Here is a 19,375-nt window from a genome sequence, read left to right as displayed (position 1 = left end):
TCCTCTTTATATTCTCAATGACTTCTCATCAGCATGAAATTGCCACTTCTTATAACAGACCCACTGTCTCTGTCTCTGAAGAGGCAGCCAAACAAAATTTACCAAGTAGTCTGTAGCCAATAAGTATTGCAGACTCAAATATTCATGCTCACTCTGTCCTTTGAGAGTTGAGGAACCACAGACGAAGAGCATTAATAACACAATGAAACTAGTGGCTAAAACCATTATCGGCATAAAGGAACTCCTTTGGTTTTATGCTGCCTTAGTGGATGCCTATGTAGAAAATAAATCTTGAATAAGCAGCAGCATCATTATATTTTTTCAGCACCATTCTCACCCCACATGTGTATTTTCCACCTCGAGCTCATATTCTGTGCACTTTGATCTACATTAGTGAGGAGATGAGGAGAGGTGGTTCTACTGCAAGCTAGAGCGTCATTTTTTTGTTTTGCGTCAACGGCCGCGTGGATTTTCTTCGACTGATTTCTGATATTGCACTGACTCGAGGAGGGACATGTAGGTTAATATATAGATGCATCCTGATTCTTATCATCTTATAAAATTAGTTATATACCATTTTATGCATTGCTAATATCGTATTTTTATATTAGCTACAACGTTGCAACGTGGTTCGTTTAAAACCTCAATTAAGACAAATGACAAACCACAACCATAATATCAACCAGTGCTCCTGCTACAGACACTGCCAGCCATATCATAGCACAAAATAAAAACATTTCCGTGTTTTTTATATGATTGAAACGGAGAAATTGATCTCAAACGCATTTTTAATACCTATTTTCCGTTAAGTTTTATTGTCAGCGACCAAAATGTCCATTTTATTGCATTTTGGGAAAACGCAGTGGGCGTCCGCTTTGAAATTATCCTGTGTTGCATTGGTGATATTTTTGGGTAAGTAAAAAAAGCTTCTGCTATGGAAATAATAAAGCCCATTGTTAAAATGACCATTTGACAATTAAATGATTTCAATGTTGCTGCCAAACAGATGTGATTACAGTCAGGTTTCCCTGCCTATATTATTAATAGGCTAATATGCGTTATAAGAAAGAATGCAAATAAAATCAGGTGTATATGTTATTACATCATAGCGTTTGACGGTGATTATTATTGCAGATCATCTGTCAATCACAGTGAGGTATTCAAAATCCCATTATCGTGATGCCATTGTGAGCGCATTTAGATCAGATTAAGTATGAAACGCAAAGCAGGTCATAAATTATGGCTGAATTATTATTTGTTTCCCCCCATTCATTGTTTAACAATGGGAAACAGCACTTCTGGGTTTTGCAGACGCAGCTTTGATGACACTGGGCATTTCTGCGTTTTAAATGACCCATTAAGCATTATATACTATTAGTTCGGTTCATTGATGGTATAGACAGTCCAATACTGTTTGTATCACTCCGTTTGTTTATTTTTTCAGCAACTCAGGTTACATATTTGAACCAGTAGGTGGCGACAAGTGAATGTGTTTATGTGTGAGTCATGGAATCTTTAACTCATCCTTCAATAAACGCTGACATGTTCAGGAACGAAGACAAAACTAGTTTGGCTTCATTCGGCACCATTAACTGTAAAAATAACTGTAAAAAAATAATATTTGATTTTGTCCTTAACAGTAACATTTGAAGACATATAGAGGAGCAGCACTTTTACATAATAATAACAATAATAATGACAGTTAAATAGGGAAAATATTGAGACAATGCTGCTGGGTGAGGAAAGGGGGGCTTAATGGAGTTAATCAATATTTCATGTTTACATGTTATACAAAGTGCTTCAGAGCAAACCAATTCAGTAATGAAATGAAAAAAAAAAATGAAAATCATAAATATACATAAACAACCAATGTGCATGGTTTGTTTATTTTGTGAACATGTTTACTGTTATACAGCTGTGGCCTCATGAAACTGCTGCAGTTGAAAGTTATATGAGGATTATTTATTTCAACAGCAGGCAGATGGCCTACTTTTTTGTGCTTAATCCATGTGGTATAGTCCACAAATTAATTAATTAAAAGATTCGTACTGAACTATGGTGCATTGGACTGGCTTAACTTAAAAGAAACGGAGCTGCACACACCAAAAGAGTTTTCTTAAAACATATGACTGGGGAATTTTCATGTGAATACCATTCAGTTCTTCTAGAAAGCCACTAGAGGGCGTGAAACGCATTTCAGTGACAGTAGATGAACATTAGCTAGAATTATAATAAAACATATTCACTAAACAAAAATCACTAAAAATTTCCTACTTCCAGTCTCTCAATGATTTAATGTGGTTAAAAATTATTAGACTTTTTTTTTTTTTTTTTTTTTTTTTAAATATACACTACAAATCTCTATTAAAAGGCATTAGAATTGGCAGTTAATATTAGTTTAAAATGTCAGATGGTTTGATATTTTGTTATTTATTGCAATAGCATTCATAAATGTGGCTTAAGTGTCCAGATGTATTTTGGCCTATCGTATGTATGAATTTTAATACAGGATATTCTCAGCTTTCATCCTCTAATCTAGAGAACTTTGCCTCAGTGACTTCCCTTGGCAAAATTATTTGCACATCAATACCACATTCAGGTATACAGATGAATGCTATGAATTGTAGGAATATTTGTGCGGTATCCTATTCTTCAGGAGATTGAAGTTAATAATGCATTTCAGTCAGCTTTCTGAAAAACACTGAATTATTCCACAAGCTATTGAACTCAATTTCACTATTGAAACCTCCCCTTTTTCTTTTATATAAAGGTACACTACAGTTCAAAAGTACAGTAGATTTTTTTTAAGGTATTAATATTTTTATGCATTAAATTGATATAAATTGCATAAAAATTACAGTAAAGACAATGTTACAAAAAAGCTATTTCAAATAAACATTCTTTTGAACTTTCTATTCATCAAAGAATCCTGAATTTAAAAAAAAAGCATCACGGTTCCCAAAAAATAGCAGCACAACTTTTTTCAAAATAGATAATAATAATAAATGTTTCTGGAGCAGTGAATCAGCATATTAGAATCATTTCTGAAGGATCATGTGACACTGAAGACTGGAGTAATGATGCTTTGCATCACTGCAATTAATTACATTTTAAAATATATTCAGATAGAAAAGTGTTGATTTAAACTGTAATACTTCATAATATTACTTGTTACTGTATTTTAGTCAAATTACAAAATTTACAAACATAAGAATGTACAAATCCCAACCTTTTAAACGGTATCAGTGTATACAAACTTAAAAAAAGATAAACGTCTTCACAACTGATGGAGTAAATCTACCTATAAGGATAATATTTAGAAAAATATTACTTACTCATTACATCATTTTAGATTGCATAAATGTTTATGTTTCTATGTTTTATTTACTACAGTGTTGTTAGCCTTAATTTAAAGGCACAATTCACCCAAAAATAAAAAAAAGCATTTACTCACACTCATTCATTCCAAGACTATAGGATGATATTTCTTCCATGAAATATTGTATGGACTCCCTTCATGCAATGAAAGTAAATGGTACCAAGAGCTGTCAAGCTCCAAAAAACATAAAGGTTTATGATTATTTACGGTATTATTGTGATATATATCGCATTACTGAATATTGGCATATCTAGTTACAAATGTTTTCTTATATCACAAAAAAAAATCTGCTCTTGAGCCATTTCCATACAGAATTTTGTATAAATTGCAAATTCGTAGCTATATTTTGCATCTAAAATATCTGTAAAATATACAGAGTAATGAAACAATTGAAATTCGCCAGTAGGCTACTGCTTATTTTCACATATAATGTTATTAAATATGAAATATAAGAAGACGATGGTGAAGTGGAGCAGCTCGTTTTTTTTTTTGTTTTTTTTTTGTGAGGAACAGACTAAAATTTAAGATGTTATTCACTGACGATTTTGCTTGAGAGTTATAGTCACCATTCACTTTCTTTGTATGGAAAATAGCCCTTACTAAATGCCTCCCTTTTGTGGTCTATGTAATAAAAAAATACAGTCCCTGAAAATAGTTGATCAATAAATAAAATCCAACTGCAGTAACAGTAAGCCAAATATGACATATGGTAGATTATGTGAAAACAATTGCGGTTTGTGAAGATCTGCTTCTCACTGAAATGCAGATGTCTCGCTCTTCTCATTTAGTGTGCAGACATATCTTGTTTAAAGTTTTGCCCATAACATTTCAGTCATTAGACAGAAAAATAAATGTGGTGCATTCAAACTGTCTAAACAGATTTGTTGCCATAATATTGCTTTAAAAAACCCAATACTGTTTACATGTGAAATAAAAGAGAGGCTTTCTGTGACTGTAAGAAATAACAAATAATGAAATGACTGTAACAAATAATGAAATGTCCCAGTGCTGTTAGACTGTATATCAGCACACTTTAAACGTGTATATTAATATATGTTACAGAGATATATGCTATATGAGTCAAAATCTGCTAAGGGGTAATTAAATGTATCAAATCATGTAATAATTTATAATCTTTTATTGGAATATTAAACAACTAGAAAATTAGACCAGTTCCCTGATCATTCTGATTAAGTTTTAGCAAGTGAAGAACAAATTCATACTCACGTGCGTTATGTATTATGTACGTTATGATCTCTGACAGACAGCATGTTGAAGCCTCTTAGGCCGCCATTTTTCCCCTTTTCTTGGAAAGTAATGACATAGTCAAAACATCCGGTAGTGTGGGTTTTCTAGGAAATGCGTGACTCGCTGAACCTCTGCTTCTCTTAAATACTACCATGTATTGTGCACGTTATTTTTTGACAGACACCGATGTCGTGATATTCAAATGATGTGAATTTGAAAACAGATGGATCGTAAGGTAATAGAGTTTTCAAAAGTACGGACTTCGGTACCAAGTTGGTACTGAAATTTAAAAACGCTGATGAGTGGATTCGTAAACACCTCTAATTGTGGTTACGAATTCAAATCCATTGTGGTTACGTTTTCATCAGATACGGGAGCATTTGAAAGCACATGGTAGTACGACTTGGTAACGAAGTCGGTGCTTTTGACAACTCTATAAGGTAATATTTATTTGTGTCTTAGTCGGCAAGTATTCAGTGAAGTGATTGAGGTATATGAGTGTGTTATGTCCATGTTTTTACTTCTAATATTCCAACCGACGGCCAGTTTTTGACGGACGTGATAACGTGCGTAAGGGGCGAACTGTGTTTGATTTTTGGGTAATTATAAAGCATGCTGGAGACCTTCAAAATGCTTTTCGTGAAGTTCATTATAATTATGGAATTACATTTATTTTGAGGCTTTAGCAAATGGGTCCTTGTATCTTTTGGTCATTTGTTTTTTTGATTTAATATTGAAATCGGAAAATGAAAAAATGGCACCTTTTACATTTTTTTCAAACAAAACGAAAAATAAGAATTCGGCTTGATTTTTCGTTTTTCATTCAGGGGTAGAAAATGAATAAACAACTTGAATATTTGATCAATACATGTGGGCGGGAATGAAACACCCCTTTCTGCTGATTGGTCAACCAAACATTACTGTGCCATCATCAGTTCTTCCGCAGTTCAGCGCAGCAGAATAATAGTCCTTCGCTGCAATGGATTTAACGTGTTTATAGCAACTACATTTAATCTCTTTCTCATCAAACAGCCAGACTAACGAATGGCTTGACACAAACCATACCGAGGCAGAGCCTAGACAAGGCTTTCTTCTGTCTGTCCATAAATTCAGCAACTTACGCATATTTATAAACAACTTGAATATTTGATCTCAACATGTAGGCGGGATTGAAACACCGCTTTCCTATGATTGGTCAACCAAACATTAAAAGGTGCTGTCATCAGTTCTTCTGCAGTTCAGCGCAGCAGACTCAAAAAAACGAATGACCAAAAGATACACAGACCCAAATGGCATGTTACTCAGAGACTGATATGTTTGGCTTGTCAGAAATGTTACATTCAGCTGTCGCAAATTTGTTGTTATTTTTTATGGGGAAAGGAGTGGTTTTGATACACAAAGTTGTTTTTATTGCCTCTTATAACAAAAATCTTTTATTTAAACCCATGAAAATTCAAATCATATGCAAATTAATAGTGAAAAAAATCACTTTTTAAAACTGATGTTCCATTATTGTTCCGATTAAATATATATATATATATATATATATATATATATTATCATTATTATTGTTTGTTTGTTTGTTTGTATGTTTGTGCATTCATATACAGCTCCAAAATGTACCTTGTCCACATTTCTCTTTTAACCATAACCTTGAGAGCAGGAAAAAGAGGACACAGACAGCACAGGGAGGGTGTAGTGATGGGGTTTGTCATGGACTGTGAGAGAGGGTGAGAGAGAGAGAGCTACACTGCAGTATTTTATGCCTACAGCACTCTGAACCAGTGAATATTGATACATAAGCATCAAATCAGTTCCCTAAGAGTGGGCTGGAGAAATCAGCAGTAGTCAGATCCCTTATTTTCATGCTCATGTAAACCCAAACAGTCATGCAAGAGAGTTTACAGATACTAAGGATTCATTGTAGCTTTCTAACCCTACAAAAATTAGACTATTATCCAGTGATTTGTCAAGAAAGTGCATGAATTCAGTGATTAAATTTGCATGGGGTATGCGAAGGAGTTTTAAAGCGTCTCTGCTGTAGCACAGAGCGCAGAGAGAAACCGACTAAATATACATGAAAGTAAAAGGGTGGGTGGGGACGACATTGACGTAGTGCCGGTATTGAGTAACACGGCCGGCCGAGTGCTGACTCTGCGTGTGTGTGTATATTTATGCTGAACATGCGTGTCTCTGTGTGTGCATATTACTGCCCGCACTGAAGGCGTAAATAGGATACTGTGACATGATGCAGTGCTGCATCATTTGTAGCAGAAAAACGCTATGTATATAATGAACCCTTGTATATCTGTATAGTTCAAATGTTGCCTTGTAGGCACTCTTAAATTAACGCATTATAAATCATAATAGTTACTGAAGCTAGCATAGATGAGGTTTGTGTGTGTATGTGTTCTTCCGAACACAGCTGCTGTAGTTCTTGCTCTCTATCCGTGAGGACACCTGATTTTTCTAGAGGGAGGGGGGCGGACTAAACTGCAGCACTTTGAGGGGGGTGGGGATAGGATGGGATGGGATGGGATGGGAGGGTGTGACGAAGTTGCTGCTACTACTGCAGAGAGCCGGGCCGATAAAGCATAACTGCTGCAGCAGTGGGAACTTGTCCAGAAACACAAAACTCCTGACTGCAGAGGGATGAAATGGTGCAGAGGTGGAGAATTAACCTTCCTGATAGACATTTTGCGATACAATACAAATAATATCACTTAAAGTGGAAGCTTAATACAGATGGAAATAAAGAAGTAAAAACCACATCAATTTGCCATGTTTTCTACACATGTGATCACATGTGCCGCTTTTCCATCTTTGGGCCAAAACATTCTCATTGCTTATGTTCCATTCCGTGCCATGGTTCAGTTTTCCACTCTGGGACTGACTATAGCTCTTTGGAATGTAATACAAATGGGTCAGTCATTGCTTTGTTTTTGTTTTTTATTTCATTGTTACTTGTGTTAACTTCACTCAAATTATGTGCTTGGCCAGCTACAAAGAAACCGGCAGCCAGGCAACAGACGAGAGACCAATCCTGAATGGCGACGTCACTACACGCATTCTGCCAGTTCAGTTCCGCACAGTTAGCTGAGAATTCTGGTCCGAGAACGGTTTGTAATCATGTCGTGCCAAACCAAGCTCAAGTGGATATATAACTGTAACAGTTCCTTACATTCTTAGAACCATTCTGCCCAACGATGGAAAGGCATCTATGAATTTCGCATGGGAACTGTTCCAAAACCACCTTTCCATTGTGACCACAAGTGGATTTGCACATGTGAAATTCATGTGGTTTTATCTGACATTTAACTTGCCAACATTAGAAAAATATTATTTTAAAGATTTGTAAACAAATATTTCCCAGAGTGGAATAATGTGGATATTAATATAAATATTAAAACATGTTAAAGTTCAAAAGTATGAGACAAGTCCAAATTTTAAAATTGAATAAATTTTTCTGTGTGAAAATATCAATTTCTGAATATCTTTTCCAATTATTTTTTAATGTGGCTTCGGGTTCTTGGACTCCACTGTAATATTTAAAACATTTACATGAAATAAAAAATAAAAAACTTTTTGCAGTTATATAGTTTTTTTTTTGAAAGATATTTTATTCATCAAGGATACATTAAATTAAACATTTCAATTTAACTTTAACAATTACATTGTTACAAAAATATATTTCAATTAAAAATTGTTCTTTTGAACTATCTATTCATCCAGAAAAATCATTCTGTTTTTACTGTAGTTTTGATCAAATAAATGCAGCGTTGGTGAGCATAAGACTTCTTTTTTTTAAAATATTACAAAATCTTACCACCCACTTACTGTTTTGAGTCAAAAATAGACATTTTATGATAAGATACACTTTTAAATGTGTTAGAAAAAACATTTTTCTGTGAACAGGAGTTATATAAGACTACTATGCAAATCATTTTGTAAGTTTCAAAAACAGCTTTTTCATTGGTTGGCAATAACATTTTAACTTATACTTAAATGAATTACTTCAAATTATTTCTAATTTTCGTGACTTTATGTTTAAAAAAAAAATGCACCAATCAGATGGCAGGAAAATCAGATGGCTAGAATTATACATGTGTGTATTTACATGTCTCGTAGCTTCTCCAGTGACTTCCATGGACGTGCTGGTGCCACAACAGATCAACGCTCTCAATGGCACTAATGTCAGAATCCCATGTGCATTCACCTCATGCTACAAGCTGGACCCCAGCAAGTTTGCCATGAACTGGACCTATCAGGAGACACTCAACAGCACAGAGGAGATGGTGAGAGAACTTAAAATGTTAAATATCATCAAAATATAGTAATTTCAATGCCTTACAAGTTACACAATTCTTTAGTTTCATCACTTTTCTCAATGTACCTTCATCCAAAATTTCTTCTTTTCCAAGTTCATGACTTATAAGAACAGGATAACTCCCCTGAAGTCAACCCGATTTGGAGATCGGGTCGTGTTTTCTGGAAACCTGGACAAGAACGACCTCAGCATCACTATCTCAGATGTGCAGTTGACAGATGATGGAATCTACAATTGCTATGTGCGCAACCCTCCAGATCGCATTCAGGGTCACGGCACCATCCAGTTCAACGTCTTGACTGAATGTAAGACTTCAGCTTGGGCTAAGAAGCTGTACGACAGATGTTTTGGGTCTTCAACCAGGGTTACTTCAGGACAGGCAATGATGAATTAGGTTTCCTTATTGCAGGTGTTGTTAAGTCTAGGATTAGAATAGAGTACTGCAGTGATTATGTATTTTTGTAGGCCAGCCCAGAAGTTTGCATCACCAATTGATTTTTTCCATTGGCTTTTGGATTATTGCAGAAAATAAGCTGCTTGACCAACAAAAGTGTGTGATTCTTACACATTATGTATGATAATTTTCACAAATGAACACAACTTTATAATAATTTTGAAGCCTAAATACACAAATCTTGAGCTTGTGTTTACCACAGACCTTATTTCAGGCATTTAACTAAAACCCATTGACTTGCAGATTTAAACTCTTGCTCCACTAAGACAGTAGTCAACCTGAAAGAGAAAACTATAGAAGACGTTAATAGCTACTGTCTGCTCTAGCACCCCTAATGGCAACATTGAGAATGCAACCAGAACTAAGATTTTGGCTGGTTGGCATAGGCCAGTTAGCCACTGGAAGCTGTTACTACTCAATTTTGGCCTGGAAAGCAACATATTACAATATATTTTACTCACATTTTTTTCAGAATACACTTTTTCATTGAAGAAATATGTTGCTACTTGGTGAAGTTTGTTGTTAGAATCTCAATTTTTTATTTTTTTTTTGTCTTCCTCTGCCCAGTGCCACCACCAAGGGATTCGACCATTGCTGTCGCCATCGGGGCATCTGTGGGGGGCATTCTTGCTTTGCTTATTCTGTCCATGGTAGTGGTGAAGTGTATTCGTAGACATAAGAACCAGGAGCTGATCTCAGACGAGCAGAAGATGGAGGAAGAGGGCAAAGTCGATGGAGAAGGAGGAACAGAAGAAGCAACAAAGTAAGAATTTTGTTCTTTTTTTCTTTCCCAGTATTTGAGTGTTTCTTCTCTGTAAACAAACTGCTTACTTTGAATCCTGAAACAGACAGCCCTAACCCGCCATCTTAGCCCTGGAGGCCTAACCGATGGTGGAGCTCAATCCTTCATGTTCTGGTAAAACTGATTGCTAGCTAGTGTGTCTTGGTGGTCATGTGACTGTGGTTGACAGTGGCCCTTTCAAGTACTCTTTCCATCTTTGTTTCATCAGTCTGTCCTTCTAGTTTTTGAGTTGAATTCTGAATTCTCTGGATGTTATTCTCTATCAGTTTGTAGTATTACTTTATCTGGTTGAGTTCTGTTGTGTCTGTTTAGTGGTGGTTGTTTTATGTATGTCATTGTTTTTCAGCTCAATGTATTTCTTTTAAAATGACTTAAAATGGTTATTGTTCTTGATCAGACTCATCAGTTTGACCAAAGTTAATTCAATCTACTGCAACAATCTAATGAAAAATAACAAATGTTTTACAATAATTTCCAATGATTCATCACTAAGTGTTACTATATATATATATATGAAGACTTCAGATGCAAAAGCCTCTAAGTGCTACCTGAAAATTTCTTATAAAATGAGCATTTTTATCAAGCTTGTATGTTTATGTTCAGTTATTTCACACTGTAAAACCCAATAAGTTCAGAATACTCAAAACATTTGAGGAAACGTATTACCTCAAAACATTTAAGTAAACTAACTCATTTTTTTTAAAGTTGGTAGAACTTAAAATTGAGTAGTGGGGCGGGGCTGAGAGCCATGGAAGCGGATCAAGGCCAGTGTGGTACACAGGTGTCTCTCACTAACAATCCCGTCACCAGCATCCCTTGCCCAACTCATCATAATGTTAATTACATACAGTTAATTTACATAAACATCACATTCAGATCTTGGTTAAATGTTACATAGCAAATAACACATGCTATTATAACTATCAGAGAGACTGTCATTACATACTTGCATATATGTAATCAAACAACATATGTGGTCTTAAATGTTTTGCAGCTCATCCTCAACCTAACCACAAGCTCTAGTCTTCACCACAGTGACCCTACAAAACTAACATAACAGAACCCTCCTGAATCCCAACATAACACAACATTAAACATTAACTTATATCTCCATATGTTAATCTTGTGCAAAAACACACAAAATAACACTTAATTTCAACAGTTATTTGGTCTGACGCAAAGCATGCTGGGAATTAGAAATCTGCTGCAGCTCAACGTAATCATATTAAGTTCAGCTTACTACAATGAAATTTTGAGTTCATGCAACTTTTTTCTATTAAGTACAATGGACTTTCGTTATTATTTGAGTGAAACAAACTCATTTGATTTAATTAATTTCACTGTTCGGTTTTACAGTGCACTTTAATAGCAATGAAAAGGACTTATTTATTGCCATTAAAGTGAAATTACTGAACCTAAACATACGAGCTTGATAAAAACGATCATTTTAGAAGAAAATTTCAGATGGCGCTTAGAGACTTTTGCATCTGAAGTCTTCATATATATGAGATTTTTGAGCAATTTTAAAAGTTATAAGGCAAGTGAATTACTGAATCAGTATTTTGAACTGCTTCATTGAAACAAAGTGTTATGCAAAAGAATTCACAGAAATTACAAACTTTATTGGAGGTTCTGGCAAATGAATCATTGAATCGGTCTTTTAAAAGCAATTAATTGAAACTATCAGCTAAATGGGATCTTTTCCTACAAAATAACCACAAGAAAAATGATTAAATGCACTGTTAATATTATATTCTCACATTTCTCTTCATTGTGTTTCTTTTACTTTTCAGAAATTTATGCCTCCTACCTGAAGATATGTAAAACTTGTTTGACTCTTCGTCCTGTAATGGTCTCATTCAACATTCCCCAGTTTTCTCGTGTAGCGACCAAACATGTCATGTTAGGAAGATCCCTGCCACTGTGCCATGATGTCCAGTCACTGGTGAGAAATCACAAAGGGTTTTATACTGCCTCTTCCACTCATTATGGCAGGTTAAGGTGATAACAGCATCCTACAGAACTGTTTATTTGGTCCACCCTTTTTTCAAAGTCAGTAATGTCTTTTTTTCTTCAACTACTGCCACTATTAGCACTATTAATATTAGCCATCCAGTATTTCTGCTACGAATTTTCTAAAGGTTAGAGTTTTAATTGATACAAAACTGCCAAAGTGTTTTTACCCTTACAGTGTTTATACGTTTTGACAGTTTCTTGAGAAATCACTGCCCTCAACGTCCTCTTTAAGTGGATGCAGAAACATGATGTGTGTGTGTTTGTGTGTGCCTTCTCGTTGTGCCAGTTTGCTCCAATTGGGTCTAAGGTTTGTGATGTTCTTACAATCCAGTATGTAGAAGAGCAGAATATTTAGCAGTGATACAGTACCTTGAACCTACCCAAATGGCAGGACCATGACTATCCATTCGTATTAAAAATATATAATTTGCTAGTTTATAGCACACCTCCAAAACATGTACAATCATTGCATGACAATTTTCTTATACATTTTACACACAAATTGCACAAAACAAATCATCACTTTGCACAAGCATCTGGCACATTCCATGAATAGGTTATATATTGGTGTCCCATGTCTTTTTAAAAGCATTTAGGCCCTGACACAAAAAGCCGATGGTCGGCCATCGGCCAACGTCGGGCGGCCCAGTTTTTGCAGTGTGTTCTACACCATCTGCACTAGTTGGACTTTTTGGCCGATTGAGCATGTTAAATCAGTGTCCGTCAGCTTCTGCGCCATTGGTGAGAGAGAGAACTCTGATTGGCTGTTCAGTTTAGTGAACGAGAATACAAACAAAAGATGGCTGTTCTAATTTAACGTCACCATTCCAATTCACAAATATTTTCATAACAACATGAGCCACCTTGAATGAAGAGAGTGATCAGCATGATTGATATTTAAAATGGTATTCTATATCTGCAGCCCTAGTTTCGATTTCCCTTTTTGGATGACGAATATAGACTATTGATACCTGTTGATATACACAGTAATTTTCTTACACGCTGACGCAGAATGCATGTGCTAGTTGACAGTCGCCTGTAGTCTTTGTGGTGTGTTCAACCACTGCTTTTTTGCCGAAATGCAGCCGATGTGAGGTGATAACACAGTTGCCTTTCGTCGTTGCTTTTTTTCCACATCTGCTTGGTGTGTCACAGCCTTTAGATGCACAAATCCCATATTATTTTTGTTATGACATACACTGTAAACCTGAATAAGTTGGCAAAAAGTTAATTTTATTGAACTAATTTGTTTAATTTAAGATTACCCTACTCAAACCAGTTAGTTATTTTGAGCAATAGGGTTTACAGTGTATTAGAAACTGTATGCTGGTTATCTAACAGAAAACAAACTAAAATGGTAATTTTAGCCTGCTCCACTGCAAAGGACTTAACCTTCTTAACTATATCTAACAATTAAAGTCATAGAAGAGTGTCGTAATTTTAAAATATGGACATTGAAGATTTTAATATTCTGCTCATAGTAAAAATGAGTCAGTTCTTAATTAAATTAATTCACTTATTTTCCCCATTACAAAAAAGTAAGATTCTTTGTGAGGCCGAAATAAGCTAACTAAAATTATGATTAGAATAAATAGATTAAACAAATATGCAGCAACAGCCAAATCTATGTCAAATTTGCAATAAAAATACATTTTTGGAAATTCATTCATTTTTTTTTTTACCCTATTTATGGAAAATGCCATTTACAAAACACTGCTTTCACACACAAACATCATCATTTATCACGATACTTGTATTTATTGATAAAAACCAAAAACAAATTTGATTGTTGATATTATTGTGTTTGACATGTATATTGTGGTGTGTTATTTGGAATGTGTGAAATTATTTTACATGATTATCTTCTTGAACATAGTTCAAGTACAATTTTTCTCAGTACTGAATTTATGAACACTTAATTTTTAACCTGATAATCAAATTTCACAGCTAATTTTATAATCTGAAAGAGGAATTGGAATTGAGAATTAAGCTTGTTCAAGAGTGCAAGTGAAACATACTGGATTAAGACTGAATGTGTCAAATATAACAGAATATTAAACCTTTCATGGAAAGATAAAATTATATATGACATATCACATCATATTTGTATGTATACAGAGGAAATAAGAACCTTTCATTAAGTCACTGAACCTTTCCCAAAAGGAAAAAAAAAAAAGAACAAAACCAAAAATAGATATTTAGTTCAGTTTCAAAAAAATCTCTTTCCATATTGAATGTGTTGGGAATCCATTTTGATTGTGAACTCACTTTCAGTGGATTCGTAGTAGCAGACTGTGGACTGTGTAGTAGATTATGTAGGGAAGGGGCAGGTCCCCTACATACCATCTGCTAAAATTAACAATTTCTGCAAAGAATAGCCTCAACATTATAACAGTATGATTTTGTGTTGTGTTCAGAAAACGTGAGGAGTATGTTTTAAATAGTTCTATTCAATAAAAGTAAATATATCTAAATATATATATATATATATATATATATATATATATATATATATATATATATATATATATATATATATATATATATATATATATATAATGTATGTATATTGTAATTTTGAATGATGTTGAAAAGTCTGTATTTAAATTGAAACAGTTAATAGAGATGTAGGTTAGAACTCATTAATAAACAGTTCTTTGTTCTGGCATAAAAAACTCATACAATATATACCGTGCGGTATTTGCCTACAAACCATAACAGTTTAAACTATTGTAGTACTTATTTTACTTCACTATGTATAGTTACTCTGTTCGCATGCTGTAATACAACGTTTACGCAGCACAGGCCCAAAGCCTGGAGCCACAGTGATTTTGAGCCCAGGATGGCTCACCCTTAGCAGGGCAAAGCCAACACATAAATTGGCTTATGTTTGGGCACACTTTAACTCACTGAATGCCCTTCTGATTGGCTGAGGCTGCCTTTTTTCACTGACAAAGGCATTATTTTACACTTCCACATCATATTGTATTTTATGGATCATGTTATATTGCTTCACTAACAAAAATTTACCAAAAATACAATCCATGCTGTGGTACCACTACAATTTGCTCCATGTTACCTCTACAATTTGTTGTACGGGAATGTATTCTTAATTTTCCTTTTTATTTTTTATTATTTTTTTAATTTTAATTTTAACATGTTTAAATCAGTTCACTAAAATAGGTTCTATTGAGATTTACATATTGTGTAATCATAACTGTTAACTGTTATTGCTATGTATTTAAATATAATTTAACACAAAATGATGCTTGGTTGCTTTGTTCATGTGCACATGTAGATTGTGAATTATACTGTTTTATTTTTTTGTTTTGTTTGTTTTTTTTTTTTGCAATTGTGTAGATATCTGCATAATGTGAGCAACACAAAAATACTCCTAAAAGATAAAACAAAACCATTAAGCTCATAATTTGATTTGCTGCACAGCAGTTAACATTACACCAGCTTGTGAAATACAGACTGTGGCACAGTGATTTTATGGCTGGTGCATTAATGGTTGCCATTCATAGGTTGAATTGCCTTCATCGCCAGGCAATACGACTCTAAACCCCTGATTATCTTCTATTTGAATTAGACGACAATGTCCTGGTTACTTGGTTACAAGTATTCAATATGTACTGATACAAATAAACATAATTTTGCACTGATATTAGCCTGATATTATACGAAAGGTAAACTATATCACAAATATGTAACCATGATACCATATTGTTGATTGTACTGCCTTGATGTTTTCTTTAATGCATTTGCCTATACATCAAGATCATATAAACCTAACATTTCTATGGATATAATCAATAACAGCAGTCCAGCGAGGCTAGTTGGAATAGTTTGGGGACCCATTTTTGCCCATTTTTCCATCATGCATGCCTCTGTTTTAGTATCTCTCTGAAGGTCTAATCCTGGCCTACTTTAAATACATATGCTTGCGCTGCATCATAACTATGAGCTGCATCACTGATTGTTTTTTCAATAAAAAAAGGGGGGAAAAAGCATTTTGTTCCTGTTTCTTTGACTAAAAATGAATGAATTTTCACTGAAAATGAAAAAAAATAATGAAAATTCTGTCATCAGTTACTCACCCTCATGCTGTTCAAAACCCATTTGACTTTCTTTCCTCTGGGGAAAACACATGAAGATGACCCATTCCTTTAAAAGAAACATCAAATTAAAATGATTGTAATTACTGTATTAAAATAGTGCTTATTTTTTAGTTTTTTACAGCCAACTGAGCTACTTTCAGCAAATGTTAGTGCTTGATCATTTGCTTTACATGGAGATTTGGAGCAGGTAGGCAGGGCAGGTGTTTTTAAATAGGTTGTACATAGAGAAGCTGACAGAGAGGGTTGAGGGGGCAGCAGCTCTGCAGTGTGATCAACACTAGCTACTGCTGGAGAAAACTGCTGCACAGGCAAAATTGAAGGTGACTCATGCACGCAAATATACATTGTAGATACTTATCAAAGTGCCAATTTCAGCCAGACAACATCATGAGAACTTAAAGATCAAGACTCAAAATAATAAAATCTGATAATCTGACAACAAATTCAGTTCAACAGACCTGCCGTGTATTATTTGAGTTGTGCATCTGTTGATCAGTACTCCAATCCAGATAAATAAAGTTCTTTTTAAAAACAAATCACAACAAGACAGATGTAATGCCGCTAAAGTGAGTCAGCAAGACAGATGTCATTTTTAAACATCTGGTGTAATAACCCTTCAGCAACTCGATCTTGCTGCAATCAGTCAGCTTTTGGGTATAGACAGATGTGCTTGTTTCTCATTTTCTTAGTCATTATTTGAATAATTCTGTACTCAAATAACTATTTATTTTTATCCAGAAGTGCCAAGTCAAAGACCAATCTTACCTTGCGTGTAACTTAATCTGACTCTTATGAGTTCTATTTGAAAAATGGAAAAAATTATGTGCGTACAGATTTTGGCAGCACTTTATTTTACAGTCCCATGTACTTATTATAGTAGTAACTGGGTAATAACTAGGCAATAACCCTGTATCTATTCCTAAACCTAACCTTAACCTATGTAGTTACTTTGTTTTACCCAGTACTTTCTAAGGTAAGTACAATGTAAGTACATGTATTGTAAAACGAAGTGCAACGCAGATTTTGGTATTTTTCATGTTTCTTTTCTCACCAACTTCCCACTGTATCTATCGTTTTCATAAGGGTTACTCTTTCCAACTTCTCATCGACATCGACATTCTCATCCAGTCATACAAGAGTAAATTTAGAAATGTTTCAAGAACATTTTGATCTGTGCTGTTGATATTTAAGAACTAATGTCGTTTTAGCGATTTATTTCGAAGTAGTTTTATCCGATCTCTCTTTTTGTCCCTTCCAGTTAGTTTGACACATTTTCACTTTGGTTATGAACAAATCGCAATACCAAATCACATTTTTAAATAAACGAAATGAATAATAATATCAATTGAACCTCTTATTTGATGATAGTTTTAATATGCAAAATAATGTTGTACACTGATATTTTGCAAGACAATCTTTGTCACATCAAATTCTGACCTTCAACTTTCAGTACAAGTGTAATTGTTTGTATATTAATAATTTATACCATAATATAACCATGCTAAATTTCCCCATTAATTGTAAGAGTTACTCTTTGTACGTGTAAAGAGTGGTAAAGGTGCTGTCAGGATGTGCTTCATATGGTAACATCTAAATTAACCGATTTGTATTTATTTAATGCCACTGAACTTACACCAACAAAAGTCACTTTTAAATTTCAGATCAAATAGTTCCTTAAGGAAACAAATTCACAACTTTTTATAGCACTGCAATAAATAATAACGTCAAATACACATTCCCACAGACATTTGTATCAGTGAAGTGAGTTTGATACATGTATTCACAGTACAGCAAGATAAAATGACTTTAACTTACCCGTTTATGAACCATCAAACAAGAAGTCTTCATTCTTAAATTTTAAAGTCCAAACTTCTCCTCCGCACTCAGGCCTCAGAGTTCATCTTCCACACATCATAAAGTTGTAGAAAAAGAGGGAGGAAGAGAGAAACAGAGGTAGGGAGGGCTGCATCCTCCTGCAGACATTCTTGTAGTTGTTCCCGGGATGCTAAAGGTCTGAAGAAATGCAGCATTGTACTTTAATGCAGAGTGAGTGAGAAAGAGAGACAGACTGAGAGCGAAACACATTGAGGGAGATTCTAAGGTCACTGTTAAGCACTTGAAATGCAGAGACTCTCTTACTCGCTGCCTCTCCGGCTCCTTTACTCCCTCCTCCTGCTGTCCTCCACACCTCTCCTCCTCCACCCCTCCCCATTCCTCTCTGCCTTTCCCGTCTGGCGAAGTTTTGCAACATCATGCTCCCCTCGCTGGTTCAGTCCAGGGAGTCCCGCATCTTCGCTATTGCGTTTATTTTTCATTGACAACGTTTCATCTCCAGGATGCTTTCCAGAACTTGCATAGCATTAGTTTGATAGGACAATTCGACGTTTGGCGTCCCGTATGTGAATTCCAGGTGAAACCCATCCATCCATACTAATGTCACATTAATAAAACATTTTTTTTCTTTTTCTTTTCTATTGAATGGCTGTTCTCAATCCGAAGCCAATGATAGTATTTCTTGCTCCAAAGTGTCACCAAACTCCATCTTGTTAATGCCTTCCTCCATTCTTCAACTATGAGTGGGTCTCTCTTGTCCAATCTTTCTCTCTTTCACTCTCTTACTGGTTCTATACAGTAAATTGCAATATGGGAATTGCTCTCTCTCTCTCTCTCTCTCTCTCTCTCCCTCTCTGAAACTCCACCCTCACACAAGCACACACACATATGCTGTGATATGGACTCCCAAGGTCACATTGTCCTAAGTGTGTGTGCGCGCACAAGTGTGTTACCACAGGGGGTTGATATCAAGTGCTATCCTATAAATCACAACGGCCCACACAGGACGACATTCTGTCAGTCAGATATCTGTGTGTGTGTGTGTGTGTGCGTAAATGTCTCTGTTTAGATCAGATGTCTGTGAAACAGCTGCTGTCTCTTTGTGGTCACATCTGCATCGAGCAACGGCGTTGTTCATCTGCAAATGTTCCTGATCAGACCGAAAGATTCACAGTCACAGTCATTAAAACTAGAA

At 35.0% G+C, this 19,375-nt stretch overlaps 1 protein-coding gene and 1 long non-coding RNA gene across 2 annotated transcripts; one reads left to right on the top strand and one right to left on the bottom strand.

Annotated features, from left to right (window-relative positions):
* The first annotated feature begins 791 nt into the window (after positions 1–791).
* scn2b (sodium channel, voltage-gated, type II, beta) lies at positions 792–12,767 on the top strand. The gene is made up of 5 exons (XM_067365858.1): positions 792–912; positions 8,756–8,922; positions 9,049–9,259; positions 9,976–10,171; positions 12,004–12,767. Exons 1-5 carry the CDS (start codon positions 831–833, stop codon positions 12,032–12,034), a joined length of 687 nt encoding a protein of 228 aa, XP_067221959.1. The 5' UTR covers positions 792–830; the 3' UTR covers positions 12,035–12,767.
* On the bottom strand, positions 12,052–18,579 carry LOC137005085 (uncharacterized). The gene is made up of 3 exons (XR_010892205.1): positions 18,163–18,579; positions 16,327–16,393; positions 12,052–12,152 (listed from the first exon to the last, which is right to left on the bottom strand). It is a non-coding gene; the product is annotated as an uncharacterized lncRNA (long non-coding RNA).
* Positions 18,580–19,375: the final 796 nt, after the last annotated feature.

The sequence above is a fragment of the Chanodichthys erythropterus genome, chromosome 17 (assembly GCF_024489055.1).
Source record: "Chanodichthys erythropterus isolate Z2021 chromosome 17, ASM2448905v1, whole genome shotgun sequence".
In the NCBI taxonomy this organism is placed as follows: domain Eukaryota; kingdom Metazoa; phylum Chordata; class Actinopteri; order Cypriniformes; family Xenocyprididae; genus Chanodichthys; species Chanodichthys erythropterus.
The sequence above is the reverse complement of the archived record's forward strand: the minus strand, read 5'-3'. Positions and strand labels throughout refer to the sequence as shown.